General features: G+C 43.8%; 1 protein-coding gene across 2 annotated transcripts; it reads left to right on the forward strand.

Moving 5' to 3' along the window:
* Positions 1–68: 68 nt before the first annotated feature.
* Positions 69–20,328, forward strand: Ikbip (IKBKB interacting protein). Of its 2 annotated transcripts, none has more exons than XM_032911347.1 (3): positions 69–407; positions 9,425–9,542; positions 19,470–20,328. In XM_032911347.1, the coding sequence occupies exons 1-3, from the start codon at positions 238–240 to the stop codon at positions 20,217–20,219; spliced, it is 1,038 nt and encodes a 345-aa protein (XP_032767238.1). In that variant the 5' UTR covers positions 69–237; the 3' UTR covers positions 20,220–20,328. The 2 variants fall into 2 exon arrangements, with proteins under 2 accessions (XP_032767238.1, XP_032767231.1); XM_032911340.1 differs by lacking the exon at positions 19,470–20,328 and adding an exon at positions 12,249–13,419.
* Positions 20,329–23,163: the final 2,835 nt, after the last annotated feature.

The following is a 23,163-nucleotide window of genomic DNA, read 5'->3' on the forward strand; positions in this document are numbered from 1 at the left end:
GCGCGCCCGGCTAGACGTGGCACTCTCGGCCCCGCCCCCTCTCCGCGCCTCCCCTCAGCCTGCGCGCACCCGCGAGTTTTGAGTTTCAGTCTCGTAGCGGAATCCAGAGGCGGGGCGAGCAACTTGGGGCGGGGCGCCGCCTTGAGGGGGCGTGGCCTTCCGAAAGCGGCTCTGCAGCCACGTCCCACGGTCCCCCTGTAAAGCCATCCTGGCTTCGAGATCTTCAGGGCTCCAGACATGTCTGAAGTGAAGAGCCGAAAGAAGCCGGGACCTAAGGTGGCTGCCCCTGAGCCAGAGAAGCGGAGTGATGGCAGGAAAAACCCCGAGGCGCGAGGGGGCGCGGGCTGGGCGGACCCCCGCACGGGGCTCAGCCTGCTGTCTCTGGCGACAAGCCTGGGCCTGGCCTGGTAAGTGCGCGATGTTGCAGGCCACGGGACGGGCCTCGCGAGGGCACTTAGCACCTCGAGCAAACCCACTCTCTCTTGAATACGCTCATTTAACTCTATTCTGATAGCATGCTCCTGTCGCTGCCCGCTAAAACGTGTCACCCAGGACTCGGCCCACACAAGTTTGCACATAACTAAAAACCGCTACTTCCTGTCCACTCTGCAGCTTTGCAAATGAGTTGGCTTCACCCTCCCCCGAAAAATGCAAAGAGTAAAATGTCTGCAGTGTAAGAGGAAAAAAAAGTTCGTTGTTGCTGAGCAACAAATGCTAATGAGGCTTTCTCCTATCTAGAGCAGTGCCTACCTTAAAACAATAGCCCTCTTTTCTTTTTTTAGATTTTTTTATATGTATATGAGTGTGTCAGTGTATTTGTGCACGTGTGTGCAGGTGCGCAAGGATCCCGCAAGAGGGTGTCAGATCCAAGGAGCTGGAGTTACCAATGGTTGTTAAGACACCAGACACGCATGTTATTAACAGCAGACTACATAGTCTTATTCCTAAATTACAGGTAGAACTGTATGTAACACTGTAAAGAATATTTCTTTACCCTTAAGACTAAACATTCGCAGTGTTTTGTTATTGTAGTTGTTTCCGCTTTTTGATACAGGGTTTCTCTGTGTCCTAGTGGGGACCTCCACCCCCACCCCACCCCACCCCCGCTTAACATTTGTAGTTTTGTAACCAAGCATACATTAGTGATACATTAGTGTAATGTGAAATAAGAGAGCTAATACAATTCAGAAGAGACTCTGGATATCTTCCGGACTAGAGCATTTTTGAGGCTGATATATTTCCATTTTAGTTTATTGGGGACACCCTGAGTCCAGAGGTTTGGGATGGCTTATGGTTGAGTGATTGGTTTGGTTTTTTGAGACAGGCTCTTAGGTAGCCTAGGTTGGATTAGAACTCACTATGTAGCTAAAGGTGGCATTGAACCCCTGATCCTTCTGCATCCACCTCCCAATGCTAGGATTACAGGCATTTACCACCATACCCTCCTGGGTTTTGTTTTAAGTTAATTAAAAACGTGTTAAACTGAAATGCGAATCATTGTTCTCTTTAAAAAGAACTTTAATGATGGTGCTGGTATTCGAGGAATATATTAATTTTGATCTAAATGTGTTGGATTTGCTTTTTTAAATAAACTACTCCTACCTTAAAATGTATGGTCTTTTTTAGGTAAACGGGGACATGGTACATTGTGTATTGGGAAAGAATATCGCTGAGTTACTGTTGGTTCTCTCTAGGGCAGTGTTTCTCACCCTGTGGGGTTGAGACCCCCCCACAGGGGTCACATATCAGATATCCCGCATATCAGATATTTATAACAGTAGCAAAATTACATTTATGAGATAGCGATGAGAATAATGTTATGGTTGGGGAATCACCAAAACGTGAGGAACTGTATTAAAGGGACGCAGCGTTAGGAAGGCTGAGCAGCGCTGCCCCAGGTCTTAGTACAAGTGGTTTTAGTTGCTACATTTATCAGTGTAGTTCCCATTAGCTTGACAAAGCCTCATAATTCATTAAGTAAACTATGTCACAAAATGTTCCGCTTTCTTTGGCAACCCAAGTTCAATTCAATTGAGACAGCAAGGTGGTAGGTACGTGTGGTAAAGGCATTTGTCCCGCAAAGCCAAAGGACAGCCTATTCTATCCCCGGCACCCTCACGGTGGAAAAAGAGACTGTGTCCCAAGAGTCATCCTCTGAACTCCATACATGCACCATGAAACATCTGTGACCACACACACACACACACACACACAACAAATAGTAGTAATGAGGTGGAGAGCAACTGAGAAAGACAACCAATGTCAGTCTCAGATGTGTACACACACACACACACTCTACACGCACCATGACACACACACACCTTAAAAAGTCATGCTTTGTCTCAGGGATTTATATGTTAGGGAATAGAAAGACAAAACATGTTAAGGAGGAGGCCACACAGCAACAACTATGCCAATCACTCTCCACCTCACGCCTCTCTCTTGAGAGAGAGTCTCACTGATCCTAGAACTCACTGGTTGGCTAGACTGACTGGCCAGAGAATTCCAGTGATCCTGTTGCCTCTGACCCTCTCTCCTCATGTGCTAGGGTCACAGACATGGACACACACAGCTATTATATATATGTTGAGATAAGGCCTCAGGTCCACTTGCTTGAGGGGCCACTGGGCCATCTTCCAAGTTCCCCAAAAGCTCTTTTAACAAGGAATGGGATTCAGGTTTTTTTCTCTCATCCAAATCTTTTTTTAAAGACTTATTTATTTATTTTATGTATGTAAATACACTGTAGCTGTCTTCAGACACACCAGAAGAGGGCATCAGATCCCCTTACAGATGGTTGCGAGCCACCATGTGGTTGCTGGGAATTGAACTCTAGGAAGAGCAGTCAGTGCTTTTAACCGCTGAGCCATCTCTCCAGCCCCCTCTATAAATCTTTTAATATTTTAGCTAACTCTATTTCTAGGGGTTGGTTTTTTTTGTTGTTGTTTTTTGTTTTTTGTTTTTTTGTTGTTGTTGTTACTAGTGTTCGTAGAGTTTAATATAAAATATGGCATTATACTTTAACACTTAATGGTTTTTGTTGGGTGATTCAAGTTTTGGTTTTTGTAGAGATTGGGTTAGCCCTGGCTGGCCAGGAACTCATATGTAGGCCTCCCAAGTGCTGGGATTGAAGGTGTGTATACCATGGTTGGCCTTTTTGGTTTTGGTTTTGTTTTTTGAGACAGGGCTAGCCTCAAACTCATGGCAATTCTCCTACTTCTTCCAAGCACTGGGATTACAGACATGGGCCACCACACCCAACCTTGCCCTGGTTTTAAACAACAGGAATATAGTAATGTTCCCTTGAACATTAGGTAGCTGTAGATGTATGAAACAATGTTAAATGGCATTGACCCTAATGGTGACCCTGTAATGAACCGTGATAACTGCTTCCTGTGGTTATTTGCTCTTTCTCAGTACTAAGTTGAAAGAGAGGCAGAGAAATCCTCTAAGTCCTCAGTCAGCTGTCTGCCAGCATGTAAGACTCCCTTAGAGGTGGTGCTGTGGGCCTGGATAGACCACAGTGGCTGTGAGGGAATGAGAATGCTTTCGGAAGGTCCACACTAAAAGTCAATTACCCTCGTAGGTCCCTTTCTCCTACATCTAACACTTTTTTTTCTTTTTTCTTTTATTCGGAGCTGGGGACCAAACCCAGGGCCTTGCGCTTGCTAGGCAAGCACTCTACCACTGAGCTAAATCCCCAACCCCACATCTAACACTTTTAAGACTTTACCTGTGTGATGGTGAAGAAGGTCAAACAAAGTCCTGCTCCCAGGAGTCTTACAAGTGATCGACACATCTATTCCCTGCTTGGTTTGTTACCAACGGGCCCTCTAGTCCAGCTTAGTGTTCAGTGGTTAAGACTACCGCTTTGACCAAGTGCTGACAGAAGGGCGTCATACTCCTTGGAACAGACAGCCAGAGGCATGTAGGAGAGATGGGGAAGTGCACAACGGGGTCCAAAAGAAAGGACTAAGGAGCACTTACTTGCCTAGTATTTGCTAGACCCTGAGTACCCTCAGTACCACAGAGGAAGGAAGAAGCAAGGATAGAAAGAAAAGAAAAAAGATGCCAAGGTCCTCACCGACCGAGACACTGTAGACATTGTTCTATGTGCTTTTAATGAGACTTTTATTTCTCCAAAACCCACAAGATATTATCATTCCTACTTTGTAGATAGGAAATGGTAGCAAAGATAAACTGTTTAATTTGTTGAAGGTAGGGGCTGGAGAGATGGCTCAGTAGTTAAGAGCACTGACTGTTCTTCCAGAGGTCCTGGGTTCAATTCCCAGCAACCACATGGTGGCTCACAACCATCTGTAACAACATCTGAAAAGGGTACTCTTCTGGTGTGTCCGAAGACAGCTATAGTGTACATATAGATAGATAGATAGATAGATAGATAGATAGATAGATAGATAGATAGATAGATAGATAAATTTGTTGAAGGTGGTTGGTTAGTAAACTCAGAGCCAAACTAGTCTAGGTATTTAACCTGTGTAACCTGTGTAATATGTTGCCTCCCCTCGGTGTTAATCCAAAATAAGATCAAGTTTCTGAAGCACACGGTAATGGCTCATGCCTTTCATCCCAGCACTGAGGAAGCAGAGGCCGGCATATCTCTGGGAGTTCGAGGCCAACCTAGACTACATAGTGAGTTCCAGGACAGCCAGGTGTACATATAAGACCCTATCTTGAAAGAACAAACAGACAAGCAGAAAATCTGGGACTAGAGAGTTGGAGAGAGAAGTGCTTGGTGGTTATGAGTACTTACTGCCCTTGCGGAGGACACAGGTTCTGTCCCAAGTACCCGTTTAATGACTCACAGCGTCTACCACTTCTGACGCCCACTTCTGGCTTCCTCATGCACCGGGCATACATGTGGTACATATACATACGTACATTTAGGTAAAAAAAGTAAATAAGGGGGTTGGAGATGGCTCAGGAACTAAGAGCACTGGCTGCTCTTACAGAGGACCTCGGTTCAGTTCCCAGCACCCACATAGCAGCTTCCAACTGTCTGTAACTCCTGTTCCAGGGCATCCGACACCCCCACACAGACATGAGTGCAGTCAAATCATCAATGCACATAAAATAAAAATAAATTTAAATAAGTAAGATCTTAAAATCAATTAATTCTAAAGATTCTGGAACTAGAGATCCCCAACACCTCAGCCCTGAGTTGATCCTTTCTTCAGCTAGAAGCTGCACCCCTTACTAGACTCTAATTTCAGATCTTCTGCAACCATATCTAAGCAAAGAGACTGGGAAGTGCTCCTGTCAGAAGCAGTTGCCTCTCAGTCATTAAACAGGATGAAACAGCTTGGACATAAAGCTGATGCCAGTTTAAGACCGTGATTCCTCAGGGCTAAACAGAAAACAAACGATCCCCTTCCTTATTTTCAAGTGAGTTAATGTTTATGAAGTACTCACAGATGAGAAATGAAATGCAGTATAACTCATCAGCTCTGTATAGACCACATCTCTTTCTTTTCTTTCTTTTTTTTTTTTTTTTTATGGGGACCAGTTACACACAGATGAGGCAAATGTGCTCTAACCACTGAGCTCTCCCCAACCCCTCCACATCTCTTTCTTTTTTCTTCTCTACCACTAAGTCAGAGAGGCACGCTGCTTTTTCTTGCCTGTATTATCCACTGGTAGCAAGGGTGAGTGACTGAGAGGCTAACCTAAAGGATGGGGGAGGGGTTGAGGAATAACAACAAAGTATCAGAGGTGTTTCCACTAAGCTGACATTACTTAATGCTTTTCAATTTGAAGAGAAATCCAGCAGGAGACAACATTAAAATGTCTAATAACATTAATAATGTCTAATACAACCAAAAGCTCTCAAATAAGCTATTTCTCTCTGTCTGTGTGCATCTATGTATGTTGTGCATCTGTGTGTGCATCTGTGTGTGTGTGTGTGTGTGTGTGTGTGTGCATCTGTGTGTGTATGTGTGTCACTCTGTGTGTGTGTGCACTGGCACACGCACCCATTCCCCTGCACATCTGCCTGTGGATGACATTGCGGGGACCTGAACTTGGGTCTTCTGGAATAGCAGCAAGGACTTTTAATCATTGAGCCATCTCTCCAGGCTCAGCAAGTATTTTTATAATGGATCAACTTTTACTCAAAGTCTCCTATAGTAACATTTTCACTCTGAGTAACCTTGCTCCTCTGTAGTTTATGTGAATAAATTCATGAACTAACACATGCAGACAACAGATGATAAAACTAGTCATTGAAATTAACCCATTTTTAAAAGGAAAAAGTATAAAATTCATAATATGACAAACAAAATTATGGGGATATAGCCCAGCAGTAGAGTACTCCCTCAATATGACCCAAGTTCTAGGTTTGTTCCCAGCAACAAGACAAAGGGTTTTAAAAAAGTGGAGGGGAAGAAAAAAATGTCTAACCATCATCCATCTTTTAAAAATTAAGAAAATAATGCTCTTTAACCTGGGTTTTGTTTGAAAGTTCATATTAATACATAAAAGAGAAGCTGATCTTGACTAATTTTATAACCTGTGACTCTATGTGTCTCCTATGATAGACATTAGCATGCGTCATCAAAGGAAATTTACTTCATCCAGCAATGTAAATATTCGTTTAGTAAAAGAATCCATTTTTGCTTCATGGTCGTACAAGTCGTTAACCCTGAGATACCATTGTTAAGTTCAAAACACAGCTCAGCTGCACTTTGAGGGGCGTCTCGCCTCTCTACGAAGCTTTGGAGTCCTTCGTCTTCTCTGGGAAGGTATAAAATATGATCAGTGAGTGAAGCTCAGCTCGCCTGCAGAGTCAGACGACCTGGGAAGCTATTAGAATATCCAATATCCGAGCCGTATCCATGACTAACTAAATAGGGGTCTCTGTCATTGAGACCCCAGGCGTGGACGTGTTAGCGCTGTCTGGTGACCGGTTCCAGTGCTTAGGGAAGATTTGCAGTCACTAATCTGGATCCTATGACTTAGGGACCTCTCATGATTCTGCTCCGTTGCTTTTTGATGGCTCAGTGCACAGAACATGTGGAGCTGGGAGAACTGACTTACTGTGGATAAACAACATGTTATTAAACCGAAGATTCTTCTGTGCCTACTCATTTCAAATCTTCTCCAAAGACATGTTTATTTATTATCCCGAAGATTGGGTAAGGGGTCTGGCTAACTCATTCAATAAAGCAACAGATTATTTTTTTTCTTTAAAGATTTATTTATTTACTTTATTTATATGAGTACACTGTCACTGTCTTCAGACACACCAGAAGAGGGCATCAGATCCCATTACAGATGGTTGTGAGCCACCATGTGGTTGCTGGGATTTGAACTCAGGACCTCTGGAAGAGCAGTCAGTGCTCTTAACCGCTGAGCCATCTCTCCAGCCCAAGCAACAGATTCTTAAAGATTGGGATCGCTTTTTTTTTTCTTAGTGCGTAAGAGTGTTTTACCTACATATCTATGCATCACATGTGCTTGGTGCCAGTGGAGGCGAGAAGAGGCCATTAGCTCTCCTAGAGCTGGAGTTACAGACTGTTGTGAGCTGCCACGTGGATGCACGGGGTAAAACCCGTGTCCTTTAGAAGAGCAGCCTAGTGCTTTTAACCACAGAGCCATCATCTCTCCAGTCCAAGGACAGCTGGTTTTTGGTTTTTGTTGTTTTTCTTTCCTTCTTTTTCTTCGACCTTTCACTGTTTACCAGATGAAGAGAGCGCTCCAGTTTTGTTTGCTTATATGTTGGATCAAACCTGGGGTCTTTGACCTGTCAGGTAAGCACCCTTCCTACCACTGAGCTATACCGTCAGCGCTAATCTTACTTTTTTTGTGTGGTTGTGTGAGTGTGCATGTGGGTGCGTGTGTATAGATGTCAGAGGTCAACCTCTGTCATCATTCCTCAGGAGCCAGCAGCCTTGTGTTTTGAGACAGAGTCTCCCATGGAGATCTGGGCCTCCCTCATTAGGAGAGGCTGACTGACCAACCAGCCTAGGAATCCTTGTGTTTGCTTCCCCAGCTCTGGGTTCACACGTGTACCACCAAGGCTAGCTTCTTCTTCTTCTTTTTTTTTTTTTATTAGATATATTTCTTTATTTACATTTCAAATGTTATTCCCCTTCCTGGTTTCCTGTCCATAAGCCCTCATCCCTCCTCTTTCCCCTTCCCTCCCTCTCCCCAATATGGGTATTCCCCATACATCCCCCTTACTGCCCCCCCCATATTCCTCTGCCCTGGGGGTCCAACCTTGGCAGGACCAAGGGCTTCCCCTTCCACTGGTGCCCCAACAAGGCTATTCTTTGCTACATATGCAGTTGGAGTCCTGGGTCAGTCCATGTATAGTCTTTCGGTAGTGGTTTAGTCCCTGGAAGCTCTGGTTGGTTGGCATTGTTGTTTTTATGGGGTTGCAAGCTCCTTCAACTCTTTCCAAGATTAGCTTCTTTAAAAAAAAAGATTTATTTATTATATTTAAGTACACTGTAGCTGTCTTATACCATCTGATTTCATTACAGATGGTTGTGAGCCCCCATGGGGTTGCTGGGATTTGAACTCAGGATCTCTAGGAAGAGCAGTCAGTGCTCTTAACCACTGAGCCATCTCTCCAGCCAAGGTTAACTTCTTATGTGGGTGCTAAGGAGCACACTCGTGCTTACATGGCTATTGCATTATCATCTGAGCCATCGCCCTACACCCTAAGCCCCCATTTCACAATGACATCTACACCATACCTACGAGTATACTGCTGAGTACAGTCAAATAGAGTTGTCACACCCTGCTTTGCGTAGGGCAATGGCTGTCTGTATTTCTGTCTCTTCTTCCTCTTTCTTTGTTCTTTTTTTTTTTTTTTTCTGGAGCTGGGGACCGAACCCAGGGCCTTGCGCTTCCTAGGCAAGCGCTCTACCACTGAGCTAAATCCCCAACCCTCTTCCTCTTTCTTTCTGAGTCAGTCTCCTGCAGCTCCAGTTGGCCTTCAAGCCTCCGACTCACTATGCGATAATGGAGGATGACATGGCCTAGAACCTATGGTCCTCCTGCCTCTGCCTCCCTGAATAATTACAATTATCAGCACTCATACCGTAGTTTGGACAATAGTTTGGGCGATGATAGCTTGGTAGTGCTGGGTATTGAACTACTGGCCTATATCTTCAGAAGAGATCAAAGTTTTTATTCCAAATAGTTCAACCCTGGATTCTTCCAAAATACTTCTTTTTCTTACATCTGTGAGGGATGCTCCTCGGCCTCCCTCCCTGAGCCAGGAGCTCTGAAGAGAGGCGATGTTGACTCATCTTTGCATTGAGCTAATGCAGTCACCTCCCACACAGCAGGCCGCCTGGATGGTGAAGTCATCTGACTAATACTGCCGCAGCTATCCGGGGACTACATATTGTTCTCACCAGGAGTGAGTGATAGTCATGAAGTTTTTCTTTTCCAGGCTTGTATTTCAACAGTCAGAGAAGTTTGCGAAGGTCGAAAACCAGTACCGGTTACTGCAAACAGAGAGCAACGAGTTTCAAGGACTCCAGAGTAAAATCAGCTTAATTTCCAACAAGGTAATGTGTTCATTAATTTATGTGGTAGAAATACTCCCCTTGCTACGAATACCATTCTCCTACTTCAGGTCAAAGCGTCTTTCTTCTGCCTTCAAGCTATTACTATTTTAACCCCTAAGTGGACTTTTCTCCTCTCAGCATCCTCACTGTGATCTGAGTTAGTTCCCAGGAAGCGTTGAAAGGATGGTTGTTGCTCCAGCTGGGCATGATATTGACTCCTTCAATCCCAGCACTCTGTAGACTGAGGCAGGCAAGTCTCTGAGCTCAATGCTGGCCTGGTGTACACAGCAAACTCCAGACCAGCCAGGGCTAAACAAAACAACGAAGGCATGCTTGATCTTTAGATATAAAGTTAGATCGTGGGACCAGCCAGATGGCATAGTGGGTAAAGCTCTTGTTGCCAAGATGGATGTATTCAGCTCCATCCAGTCCTCACCCAAACCTAACACTATCACTAGTTACAAGTGCTTCTCTGAACTTCTGTTTAAATGAACTTCTAACTGTGGTGTGGCTGCATGCATGAATTAAAATGGCTTCTAGATATTTCTAAGTGGTCTTCTTTTATTACCTTGTTCTGTTATACACGTGTCATCTAACACCCGGATAGCACACTGTTTCGCCTACTAGATAGATCCTTCGTTCAGATGGTCCCAGAAAGCAGTTGGCATACTGAATCCCCTCAGGGGTTTTCTGCATCTCCCTTACATCAGATACTGCCCATATCCATCAAGACGTGTGTTCCGGGAGCCGGAACTCAGCCGGCTCAGTGGTTAAGAGTACTGGCGCCTATCAGAGGACCCAGGTTCAGTTCCCGGTACCCACATGGTTGTTCACTACCATCCCTAACTGCAGTTACAGGAGATCCCAAGCCTTGTTCTGATGACTGTAGCACTACATACATGTGGTACACATACACTCATACGCAGAACATTTACGATTTCTAAATGTTAAAAAAAGAAGAAGAAGAAGAAAGAAAGAAATGTGTTCCGGAAACTCTTGATATTTTGGGACAAAAGCCACCACAACAAAACCGGAAGGAATGGAGACCCTCAGCTCCTCACCGTGCCAGTTAATCCATCCATCTGTTGAGGCAGATTTCAGTCACATTAGGCTTCCCCACTTTACTCTCCTGCCTTACCTCTCCTCTGAGCTTTCACTGTGCCCTGTGTTGAGTCCGTCATCACACTAATGTCACCAGTTACTAATTTGTTGTCCCCCATACTCCCCTTTAGAACAAACACGCATCTTCTCTCTGTGTCTCTCTAACGCCTAGACAGGAAGCTAGCTCATCGGGGATGAGCAGTAACTCTTATCAGGACCCTGGAGTGTTGGATACAGAAGAGTCAAAGCATTTTCTGCTCCATCGAGTTGACATTGTTAAAGATTTATTTATTTATTTATTTATTTATTTATTTATTTATTTATTATATATAAATACACTGTAGCTGTCTTTAGACACACCAGAAGAGGGCATCAGATCCCATTACAGATGGTTGTGAGCCACCATGTGGTTGCTGGGAATTGAACTCAGGACCTCTAGGAAGAACAGTCAGTGCTCTTAACCACTGAGCCATCATCTCACCAGCCCCAAATTGGTATTTTTATAACTGGCATCTTGTACAAGGTCTGAGCACTTAAGGAACTACATGTAGCAACTAATAATATAACTGCAGGATGTCCTGACCATTGGGACTAAGGCTGTGGACTTGTCTTACAAGTATCAGGAATCATCATCTCAGGTTTTTTAATGGTGTTGCATGACACGCTTGGCAGTTTTCAAAGCCTTAATATGGTAAGTAGTGGGTAAGGTGGTTTAGAAAGGACGGGATTATTAGATGGTGCTTCTGAAGGAATTTACTTGGTCACTGAAGTCCAGGTCAGGGCTCTGCTAAGTGCTTGCATGTGTCCCCCTTGTTAGAGTGCCTGCAAATTGCTTCCTACGTAAACCACTGAAGGGCAGAGCTGTGACTTGTTCAGTGTCCTGTCACAGAACAGTGCTGCAAACACTTCATAGCTTATTAAGCAAGGTTCTCTCTAAAGCTTGAATGCATGTGAGGATGGAAACTAGGTAAGTCCCTGGCCCTTCCAAATATCCCAGGCCCGTTCTAAGAGGTCCTAGAGGCACATCCTGATTTACAGACAAACATTTTGCCATTTGATGGCATGTGTCTCAACTATTTTTATAAAAGTTCATTCTTGCCCTTTTTACAACCCAATTCTAGTCCTTCCTCTGCAAGAGGTTAGCAAAAATAGTGATAAAGATTCAACCAGAAACTTTCAAAGTCCTAGGATTTAGGGAGGTGGCGAAGTCTACATTGTTACACTTTCCCAAGCCAAATAGCCATAAAAATGACATTTAGTTACTTTCAATGTTTTGAAAAAAAGGAACTGCAATAGACTTCAAAAAATTTGACATTATTTATTTTGACTATGCATGCCCTCATGAAAAAGATCTGTTAAATAACTAGGGTTATGAGTTCAGGTATACATTCTTCTAACAGTTGGTTTATAAATCTGTCATCTATTAAATTTGTTTAAGCTATTTAATAATAAATGTTTCTGTCAATGTGATTCAGATGTGCTTAGATCTTTTAGGCACCTTCAGAATTTGAACCTTGTATATGTCATGCTCCTGATTGCTGAAGTATGTTTCTCTAATATAAAAATATTAAGTAGCTCAGGGATTGTTTTGTGTTATAAATACAGCTTGAGTCTACTGAAAATACCCTGCAGGAAGCTACATCATCCATGTCTTTGATGACCCAGTTTGAACAGGAAGTAGCTGGCCTCCAAAGATCCATACATGACATTGAGAATAGTGAAGAGAAGCTCACACAAAAGTTACAAAACCTTAACGAGAAATTCCAGAACATCACAGATCTCTGGAAGAGAACACTGGCGGAAATGAGCGATAACACGGCCATTTTCAAATCCGAAGCGAAGAGTACACATTCTGAAGTCACCCTGAAGATTAACTCAGCCGAGCAGGAAATAAAATTGCTCACCGAGCGCCTGAAAGATTTGGAAGACAGCACACTACGAAACATCAGAACAGTGAGCAGGCAAGAAGAGGAGGATCTTCTGCGAGTAGAGGCGCAGCTTAGCTCGGATACAAAAGCAGTTGAGAAGCTAGAAGAGGAGCAGCGCACGCTCCTAGCCAGGGATGAAGATCTGACCGATAAGCTTTCCAGCTACGAGCCCAAAGTGGAGGAGTGCAAGGCGCATTTGCCAACCATAGAGAATGCCGTCCACTCCGTTCTCAGAGTCTCTCAGGATCTGATAGGGACGGAAAGGAAGATGGAGGAACTGACTGTGCAGATGTTCAATATGGAAGACGATATGCTGAGAGCAGTGTCTGAAATCATGGAGATGCAGAAAACCCTCGAGGGAATTCAGTATGACAATAGCTTATTAAAGATGCAAAACGAACTGGTTGTTCTCAAAGGAAAAGTTCATGATTTCATGGCATATTCAAGTGCAGGGGAGAAGGGGACTTTGGAAGAATATAACCTAGAAAATAAGGGAACTGATGATTATTAAATTTACTGCACATCTTCTGATAGGCCATGCTACTAAGTAGGAATCAGTCAGTCCTGCATTTTTTAATTGTTGTATTCTGCCTCACTTTACCCAAGGATAGGAGGAGTCTGCATCTAATCAAACTTTTATCTTTTTAAGCTCTGAAACCTACTTTAACTATTTTCATAGAAATAGTTCTAAAATATATATTGCTCCACTTTTTAAGCAGTATATTTAATATTTACACGTCTTCCAATAATTAATAGACATCATTATGAATTGTATTATTGTATCTATCCATTATGGGGACAGAGATACAGAAAATCTATGGCAAATATTAAAACCTTTTACCATTTCACTGTGACCCTCGTTTTACGATTTCTAAGCTATGTCTGTTTCTCACAACTTTTTTTTTTTTTTAATTTTTTTTTTCCTTTTCTTTTTCTTTTTTTTTTCGGAGCTGGGGACCGAACCCAGGGCCTTGTGCTCGCTAGGCAAGTGCTCTACCACTGAGCTAAATCTCCAACCCCTCTCACAACTTTTCTGTCACTTGCTCTTGCAGCCAGTTGGCAACATACCTTCCTCTCCCAGGTTTTCGGTTTTGGTTTTTGGTTTTGTTTATTCAGACAATCAAGTTCATAGGAAGTGGATGTAAAATAAAGGGTAATCTTCCTGCAGGAGAACCAGGGGGCTCTCCTGTGAGGTAATGCCACTTTATGAGAACTATGAAAACTGAAAAGTATTTTCATTTTTGCAAAGGTTCTAAACTGTGTGACAGAGACTTGTAAGAGGTTTAAAATGTGAGTAAATATGCTCTTATTTTGCCCTCATTAATAGCCTTTTTCTATTAGCTGGTTATGTTTTAAAATATGGGTTTATAGAGTATCTTAAAATATGGAGTATTTAAAGTTTATTGTTTATCTGGACTTTTATTTCTAAACTTTGAACTGTGTGACAGTAGCGTTTACTGAATGCAATTAATAGATACTGAAAATAAAAACATGTTGATAAGCCTGTGCCTATTTTAAAGATTAAACAACATAGCGATAAATTGTGACAATAATGACATATTTATGTCATTATTTAAAGATCCTTTAACGTTTGAAACTAAATTTGTTTCTCATTATTAATTTTAAAAAGTTAGAGCTGGGGCCAGGCATGGTAGTGCACACCTTTAATACCAGCACTCCAGAGGCACAGGCAGTTGGGTCTCTAAGTTCAAGGTCACCCTGGTCTACGTAGTGAGATTGTGTCTCTAAAGGGGGTGGGGGGGGTTGGAGATAATTCAACAAATGAGGAGCATGGTGTGTAAGCACAAGGACCTGGGTTTGATACCAGGCACTGACATAAAAAGCTGGGTCTAGCATCACCTGTCTGTAGGACTAGCCCTGGAAAACAGAGACATGAGGAAACTTGAATATGTGTGTCTGAGTATTCCTTTGCTAAGAAATTTGCTCTGGGGCTAAAGAGTTGGCTCAGTGGTCAAGGGCACCGGTTGTTCTTGCAGAGGACTTGGGTTCGATTCCCAGCTCCCACAGGATGGCTCACAAGCATCTGTCACTCAGCTCCCAGGATCTCCAGCATAGGCTTTTGGTTCCTGCATATACCATGCATGGCGTGCACGTGGTACACAGACATATATACAGGCAAAATATTCATATGCATAAAATAAATATATCTTAATGTCCTATTTAGCAGAGTTGTCATTGTGGAGATCTAGATACATTTAACGAATTTTCCTTTGTTTCTTTTTTTGTTTGTTTTAGGGCTTTTTTGTTTTGATTTTGAGACAGGGTTTCAAGATGTAGCCCAGGTTAGTGTTAAGACACCATTTTCCTGCTTCTGTATTTCAAGTGGCAGGAAACACAAGTGTATTCATTTTGTTGTGCTTTATTGCATGTCACCGGTATTACAATCCACACTTTTGTATCTCTGTAATTGATAATAAATTTTATATCCGTTAGCATAGAGAGAGTACTGTCCGTTTATTTAAAACATTCCAGCACACACAAAGCAGTTTTACAGCCAGGCATGGCTCTAACTCCCAGTTGTAGCAAGAAAAGTCCAAGTTCGTGGCCAAGCTGGGGCACCTAGCAGGACACTAACAGCAAAAGATTTGCAGAGCGAGGGGCTGAAGAGATAGCTCGTGGTTAAGTGTGCATTCTGCTGTTGCAGAGAACCAGAGTGAGTTCCCAGCATCCCCTCAAGGCTGTTCCCAATCACCTGGAACTCCAGCTCTGGGGGATTCAGGGCCCTCCTTGGCCTCCACAGGCAATGGCACTTACATCCACAAACCCACACACAGATACAAATGCACGCGCATAATATTTTAAGAAACAATAAAATAAAATAAGTTTCACAAAATGAGCACCTAATTATTTTTAAGCTTTTGGGTGTGAAGTTTTAAAATGTATTTCTAGCAACATTTGCATCAGGAGCTGGAGAGTCGCCCTGCCGTTAAGAGCACTTATTATTTTCGAAGGGAACCTGAGTTCAGCTCCAAGCACCCACATGGTGGCTTACAGTCATCCCTAACTCTGGTTTCCCCCACAGGCATCGAGGCACACACATGGCACACATACATCCAGTGGCTGACAAAATACCCACACACATAAACATTTTCAATTTTGTAATAAAACTTTGCAGGCACTGCTAGACATGGCCCACCCCAGAGGCTGAGGACCACCCACATGCTACAGGCTCCACAGCCTGCTACTGCCCAGCCTGGGGCATCAGAAATCTCTCAGTAGAACTTGTCTGTGACTGTCGTCAGTGGCTTTCTTGAGAATCAAGAAGGCCATGCATGATTCCTTATACACGTGTCCTTATACCACAAATAAGCCAAGCTGTAAGTTCTGTAACCCTGCTACCTGTGCTCAAAGATTCTTTAGGGTTTGACATATGAAGGAATCGGTAACTGTTGGAGGAGAATCCTCAAATTTGAGAAACCGAGGAAAGGGAATCATAAACCCAAGGGTAACTTGGGCTACATAATGAGCTTCAGGCCAGAGTGAGATCCTCCAACCCAGTTTCTGAGGAGAGGATTGGCCCACATTGATGTCCACGCGGAAGAATGAATCGCTCACACACAAACACCACACACAGAAGACTACTTTTCCTTATAGAAACTTTATCTTTTACAAAGATTGTGTCGTGTGTGTGTGTGTGTGTGTGTGTGTGTGTGTGTGTGTGTGTGTGTGTACCTGTGTGAGTGTCTGCTAGGACTGTGCCAGTGCCTGTGGAGGCTGGGAGATGGTGTGGGAGCCTCAGAAGCTGGTACAAGGGTTCTGAGCTTCCCAACCTGGGTGCTGATTGGAACTACAGTGCTGTGCTTGCAGATATGGACGTATTAAAAGTTATTGGGGCGGGGCTGGAGAGGTGGCTCAGAGAACAAGAGCACTGGCTGCTCTTCCAGAGGACCTGGGTCTGATTCCCAGCACCCACATGGCTGCTCACAACCTGTAACTCCACTTCCAGGGGCATTCAGTACTCCCTTTTTACCTCCACAAGCACCAGACATGGAACTGGTGCAGAGACACACGCATGGGCAAAACACACCCACACATAAAATACTAAAATAATTTTTTTTTAAATTACAGGAGGGGCCGGAGATACAGCTCAGCTGGTAGGGTGTCTGCCCAGCATTCCTGAAGCGCTGGGTTCTATCCCCAGCACTGTATAAATCCAGGCCTGTTGGCACAAGCCTGTAATCTAACACTCGGGAGATGGAAGCAGGAAGTTCATAAACTCAGAGTCAACCTCAATACATAGAGACCTCAAGGTCATCCTGGACTGCATGAGACTCTGTATACATATACATATGCATACATACATATATATATGTACACATATATATATGGGCTGCAAAAGACTATCTCTACATATACATACATATACATATACAATACATATACATATACATATACATATACATACTGGCTGTATGACATACATGCACACATACAGACTGCAAGAGACTTTGTTTCTACATACATATACGCGTACACACAACTCAACAATTAGAGGGATAGCTAGGGACACAGGTCAGGAGAGTGGCTGCCTGTGGTGTGCAAGATCCTGAACTTGATCTCCAGCACTGAGAAACAAGGAAGAGAAGGAGAGTAGGGGGAAAGGACAGTGGAGGGGGTCGTCACCATTTCTAGTCTGTTAGCATATTGTACTGAGTTTTCATTTTCTAAGTTCATAATAAATCTTCTTTCAAGCTACCAAGAGAAACGAAGCAGCTTCCTATGACCTCCTAAGAATAAGCTCTAAGATGCCTTCACCGAGCGCTACAGTTAAGCTATGCTTACCCTATGGCAGGATATGTCAGCAAATGCCAGCTTAGTGACAAAATAGACAGAAGCAGACCTTCGCCCTCTCACCCGTGGGAAGCTATTTCAGCGAATGAGTGCGTTTCGAAATGGGATCCCTAAAAATGCAGCGTTTTGCAGTTGCTACTGATTTCTTTCTTGTTTGTAGCTACTGGTTAATGCCATGCTCTGCATGACCTTCCCACAAGCTGACTTCCCTACCAGAGAGACACACTCTGGGTCACCTACTCCTGTCATCGATGGCGCATAGAGCTACCGAAGAGGAAATCCTCAAATATTCACTGTCACCAAACGTGTGGTGGAGTCAAGACGGGGTTTGCTACCTCGGATCAAAGTAGTCATTGTAACTCTTCTGTCACAGTCACGGCCTTTAAAATCTGCATTCTAAATACTCTCTGGGAACCAGGGAGATAGGTCAGCAGGTAAAGCTGAGAATCGGAGAGTGGATACCTACTTACGAACCACAGAAAGTTTGGGTATAGAGGAGTGTAGATGGCTCAGTGCCTACGTGGAGCGTGAGCGCCCACTTGGAGGCTCATGACTGCCTGTAATTCCATCTCCAAGGCCCTCCCCCAGCCCACATGAGCTCCTGATCTATGTAGTACACACAAACACACAGGTGTATATACACGTTAAAATTTTTTTAATGTTTTTCAAAAGTTGGTATAGAGTGCATACCTGTAATTCCAGCTCTTGCTAGAGACAGGATGAGCTCAGGAACCCACCGGCCAGCTAGTCAGCCAGTTGGTGAACTCCATGTTTATCGAGAGACCTTGACTCAAAAAAATAAGGTGGTACCATGTACGGTGGCACAAGCCTCTGATTCCAACTCTCGAGAGGCAAAGGCAGATGGATCTCTGTGAGGTCCTGGCCAGTCTGATCTACACAGGACCTTTCGGGCCAGATGGCAAGACCCTGTCTCTAAAAGAAGAAAGAAACAAAGAAACGAAGGAAGAAAAGTGGAGAGCAATAGTAGAAGTCACTCCAGACACACGTTGATGTTCACACAGAAGAATGAATCGCTCACACACAAACACCACACACAGAAGACTACTTTTCCTTATAGAAACTTTATCTTTTGCAAAGATTGTCTCAAGTGTGTGTGTGTGTGTGTGTGTGTGTGTGTGTGTGTGTGTGTGTGTGTGTTTACCTGTGTGAGTGTCTGCTAGGACTGTGCCAGTACTTGTGGAGGCTGGGAGATGGTGTGGGAGCCTCAGAAGCTGGTACAAGGGTTCTGAGCTTCCCAACCTGGGTGCTGAGAATTTAACTCAGCAGCAGTCTGAACACTGTGCCATCTCTCCAGCCTCCCAGCTATAAATAATATTAATAAAGCATTACTAGTATTTATTAATTTATTATTTTTAATAAAAATTTTTTTTTTCTTTTTTTTTGAGTTAAAAACCTGTGGCTATCTTGGCATAAAAAATCTATTCTTTTTTTTTTTTTTTTAAACTGAAAAATCAGGAGTTTCAAACCAGTCTGAACTACATAACCATACTCAAAACTTTAAAAAAAAAAATAGCATCTGGAGATTTCTTCTTTTCTCTGGCTACAAAGAAAACACCCTGTCTCCTTTAGCTCATTCTATTACTATATAAGGGACCAATGATATAAGAGCCATCAAAAAAGTCATTTATGCTTCTTTTCCAATTTTTTTGTATGGGTGTGTGTTTCTTTTCCCTTCAGTCCTGGTATTTTAAACCCAGAGCCCCACAGCCCAAGGCTTGCTTGCTTTTTCTTTTTCTCTTTTAAAGATTTATTTATTTATTATATATAAGTACACTGTTGCTGTCTTCATTCACACCAGAAGAGGGCATCAGATCCCATTACAGATGGTTGTGAGCCACCATGTGGTTGCTGGGATTTGAACTCAGGACCTCTGGAAGAGCAGGCAGTGCTCTTAACCACTAAGCCATCTCCCCAGCCCAAGGCTTGCCTTTTCAAAGCTATATATATTTTACCTTATGCTTTTCCAAAGAGCAGTCAAGTCATAAGGGAGAGAAACACAGGAAATTTGGATTTTCAGTGTTAAGTTTTGGCTCCTTTAACCACGTGGTGTTCTATCTCCTTATAGTATCAGAAATGCGAAGCTCTCTTGGAACAACTGAAGGCATTTCAAATAATGGCTCATCTCAAGCTCCTGCAGGAAGAAATTCACGGGATGAAAACATGGTCTATTGGGATAACCGAAAAGCAGAAGATACTGAATAACACATTAACAAGTCTCTCTGAAGACATCATAAAAGTAGACCAAGGAACAGCATCCGTGGCCAAAGACATGGGCCTCAAGATTACAAGTGTGAAGACAGATGTACGGCGGATTTCCGGTTTAGTAACTGAAGTGGAGTCGTTAACAGATGCTGTGCAAGCACTGGAAAATAAAGTCAAAAAAGTAGAAACAGCCACAGTGGAGAGCATCGGTGATCTTCTCTCGAGCAGCATTGACCGAACAACAGCGCTCCGGAAGACCGCAAGCGAAAATTCAAAAAGGATCGACTCGGTCACCAAGAGGCTAGCTGAGCTCCAGGGCGACTTCGACGAACACGCAGATCGGTTTTTGAGCTTGGAAAGTGAGAGGGCTAAAGTTCTGAAGGCCGTGAGTTTTGCGAACGATCTCAAGCCGAAGGTGTATAACCTGAAGAAGGATTTCTCGCGTTTGGAGCCACTGGTAAATGACCTAACGCTACGCATTGGGAGGCTAGGTTCCGACTTAATGCAAAGGGAGAAAGAAATTGCTTCCTTAAAGGAAAAAATATCTAATTTAACAATAGTCCAAGCTGCGATTAAGGACATGAAAGATGAAATAACACATATTTCAGGCTAGTTTGATAATTATGTAAATTAGAGATAGTTTTTTTTTTAATGAGATTGCTGTGGTGAATAGACTGGTAGGAAATACTGATATTTTGGAATAAATGCCATCTTGTGTTTGATACTATTTTGTTCCGTATTTTTAACTTACTCTTATGTATATGTGGGTGGCTGCCTGTGCAGGCCAGAGAGTGTACCGGATCCCCTGGAGCTCGAGTTACAGACAGTTGTGAGCTGTCTGACATGTGTGTGTGTATGTGTGTGTGTGTGTGTCTGTCTGTCTGTCTGTCTGTCTCTGTGTGTGTGTGTGTCTGGGTCTGTGTCTGGGTCTTCTGTGTCTGTGTGCACACTGGCAGCAGAACTCGGGTCCTCTGGCCAAGGAGCAAGCACTTAAGTGTTGAACAATCTCTCCAGCCTCCAGTAATAAACTGAAACAGACTGAACATTTGATTTTACAAAGTAATTATGGTGAAAGTTGCCACGTGCCCCTGGCAGATAACCCTCTGAGCGTTTCTACGAGGGCATTTCCAGAGATCCATAAATAAGTTGGGAATGTCCACCACGAAGATGAACCATCCCGTGGGCTGGGACGAGGCACTGAGGAGAAAGACAGAAGTGAGTGGAGCAGTGGCACTCAACTCTACTCTGGACCTCACACTTCCGACAGCTACGCCCTTCCTACCAGGATAGACTACACCCGCCATGAGTGAGCCGAAGCAGACCTGTCCTCTCATGTCAGGTATTCTGTCACAACAATCAAAAAGTAACTCTCACACTGCCAGCCAGCAATGGGAGCATATACACAGGGCAAGCTCTGGCTCTCTACTTGCTGCTCTGGCTGCCGGAAGCACATGTGTGGTTGCACCCTTGCTGAAGAATGCCCCCTTGGGGAATCACAGCTGTAGCATATATTACCCAATCAGAGGGAAAGACACTACTAGAAAGGTTACTGCCAGGGAAAACATTCTAGTACCAGTAGGTCCTTCCTGGTTTTAGGAAATAGAAAAGGAACAAAAGTGTCTTACTGTGAGCTGTTATGTAAGAAATACCAAGGGGTTAGATACATGGTTCAGTGGTTGAGAGCACTGGCTGCCCTTCCAGAGGACTCCAGGTTCGATTACCAGCTTATACATGGCAGCTCACGACTGTCTGTAACTCCAGTTCCAGGACCTTCCAGCTTCTTCAGCTACCTACCAGGCATGCACATGGTACACAGACACCGATGCAGGCAAAGCTACCATTCACATAAAAAACAATAAAATCGTTTTTACAAAAGAAATAACAAAAATCAGGGTAACCTAAAAATAACAGAAGTCTGTTCCTCGCTGTTCTGGAAGCTGAGGAGTCCAGGATCAAGGCATGGGCGGGTGCATGTTAGGTGAGGGCTTTCTGGTTTGTAGAATGTCTTCTCACTGTGTCCTAGCATGACAGCTCTTTGGGCTTCTTTTATGAAGGCGCCAATCTTGATCCTGAGGACTCCTCCTTGATAGCCCAGTCATCTGCCAAAGGCCTCACAATAGTTATTAGATATGGATTTTAGAGAGATAATAGTCATAGCAAAGTGGTCACCTAATATAGTGTCAGAAAGTAGCATCTAGAACAGTGTTGGTGGTTGGTGCAGAGGCCTTGCCACACTACAGTGGCTCTGCCTCAGGAAAGCACGACTCTTGTGGTGATATGAACAGACATAGCCAACACTACCTGAAAAGGAGAGCCCACGTTTAAAGTGGCCTTAGCTGGTGGTGAAATGGCTCAGAGGCACCTGCCACCAAAGCCTGGTAACCTGGGATCCACATGATGGGAGGAGAGAAGTGACTCCCACAAGCCATCCTCTGAGATCTACATACATGACATCACACACACACATGCTCGCACACATGCATGCATGCATGCACGCACGCAAACTGCTGTCTGTAAGCAGGTGACAGTAGGTGAAAGACAAGGCTAGAACCTGTGATTGGACAGTAGAAAAGGAGGGTGGGCTGAGTGCTGAGCTTTTAAGAGGCGGAAGAGATAGGAGGGAGGAAGGATGGAAGGAAGATGGAGAAAGAAAAGGATGACCCAGATCCATGTGACTTTAAAAGCCACAGGGAGCTATGAATATCATTTGAGGGATAGATTATTCCAGGACAATTTGTCCAATCTAAGTGGGCAGCTTATATCAATATCAATTAGCTCTGAGTTTATTGTAGAGGGCCGCTATAACATTCGCCACCACGAGATGGCGCTGGCTTCCACTGCGCCCCACGTGGAAGGCCAAGATAGCTTCCGCCATTACAAGATGGCGCTGGCCTCCGCCGCACCAGCCTACTTCCTTTCAGGAAGTTAACTGTCTTGTGCAAGAGTGCCTTCATGAGGTCTTTGCCCAAATGAGATCATGGGTAGCGACCAATCAGGTGTGGATGCTAGGGTGTATATAAGCCTTTTGAGGGCTTCTCCTAAGATTGAATAAAAGTTTTGGCTGCAGCAAGGTCCCGTGTTTTCTTGCTGGCGAGGTCGCGCGCGGGACAGTTTATTGTGTGGGCGTTTTGTGGGTTGAGAATTTACTGATATAAATCTGACTGATAAATTACAAGCCTCTAGAGTTTTGATTTTACCGGATTACAGGGATTTGTGACAGTTAACCATGAGATGGGTGGTCGCTACATGGGGCTAGCCATGGAGGCGGCGAGACCACTGGGGCCAGAGAATAGCCGGCCAGTGCTAACATGGGATGGTGCCTCCATTTTTATTATTTAACACAACATACACACACTTAAAAAAATAACTTTAGCGCTGGAGAGATGGCTCAGTGGTTAAGAGCACTGACTGTTCTTCTAGAGGGTCTGAGTTCAAATCCCAGCAACCACATGGTGGCTCACAACCATCTGTAATGGGATCTGATGTCCTCTTCTTATATTTCTGAAGACAGCTACAGTATACTAATAAATAGATAAATAAATAAATAAATCTTTTTT

The sequence above is a fragment of the Rattus rattus genome, chromosome 1 (genome assembly GCF_011064425.1).
Source record: "Rattus rattus isolate New Zealand chromosome 1, Rrattus_CSIRO_v1, whole genome shotgun sequence".
NCBI lineage: Eukaryota > Metazoa > Chordata > Mammalia > Rodentia > Muridae > Rattus > Rattus rattus.

Bases quoted from the DNA above. Each gene is read 5' to 3' on its own strand.
- Ikbip (XM_032911340.1), top strand. From the start codon at position 238: ATGTCTGAAGTGAAGAGCCGAAAGAAGCCGGGACCTAAGGTGGCTGCC. The intron at 408-9,424 runs GTAAGTGCGCGA...TTTCTTTTCCAG, and splicing joins ACAAGCCTGGGCCTGGCCTG to GCTTGTATTTCAACAGTCAG. The intron at 9,543-12,248 runs GTAATGTGTTCA...TTATAAATACAG, and splicing joins TCAGCTTAATTTCCAACAAG to CTTGAGTCTACTGAAAATAC.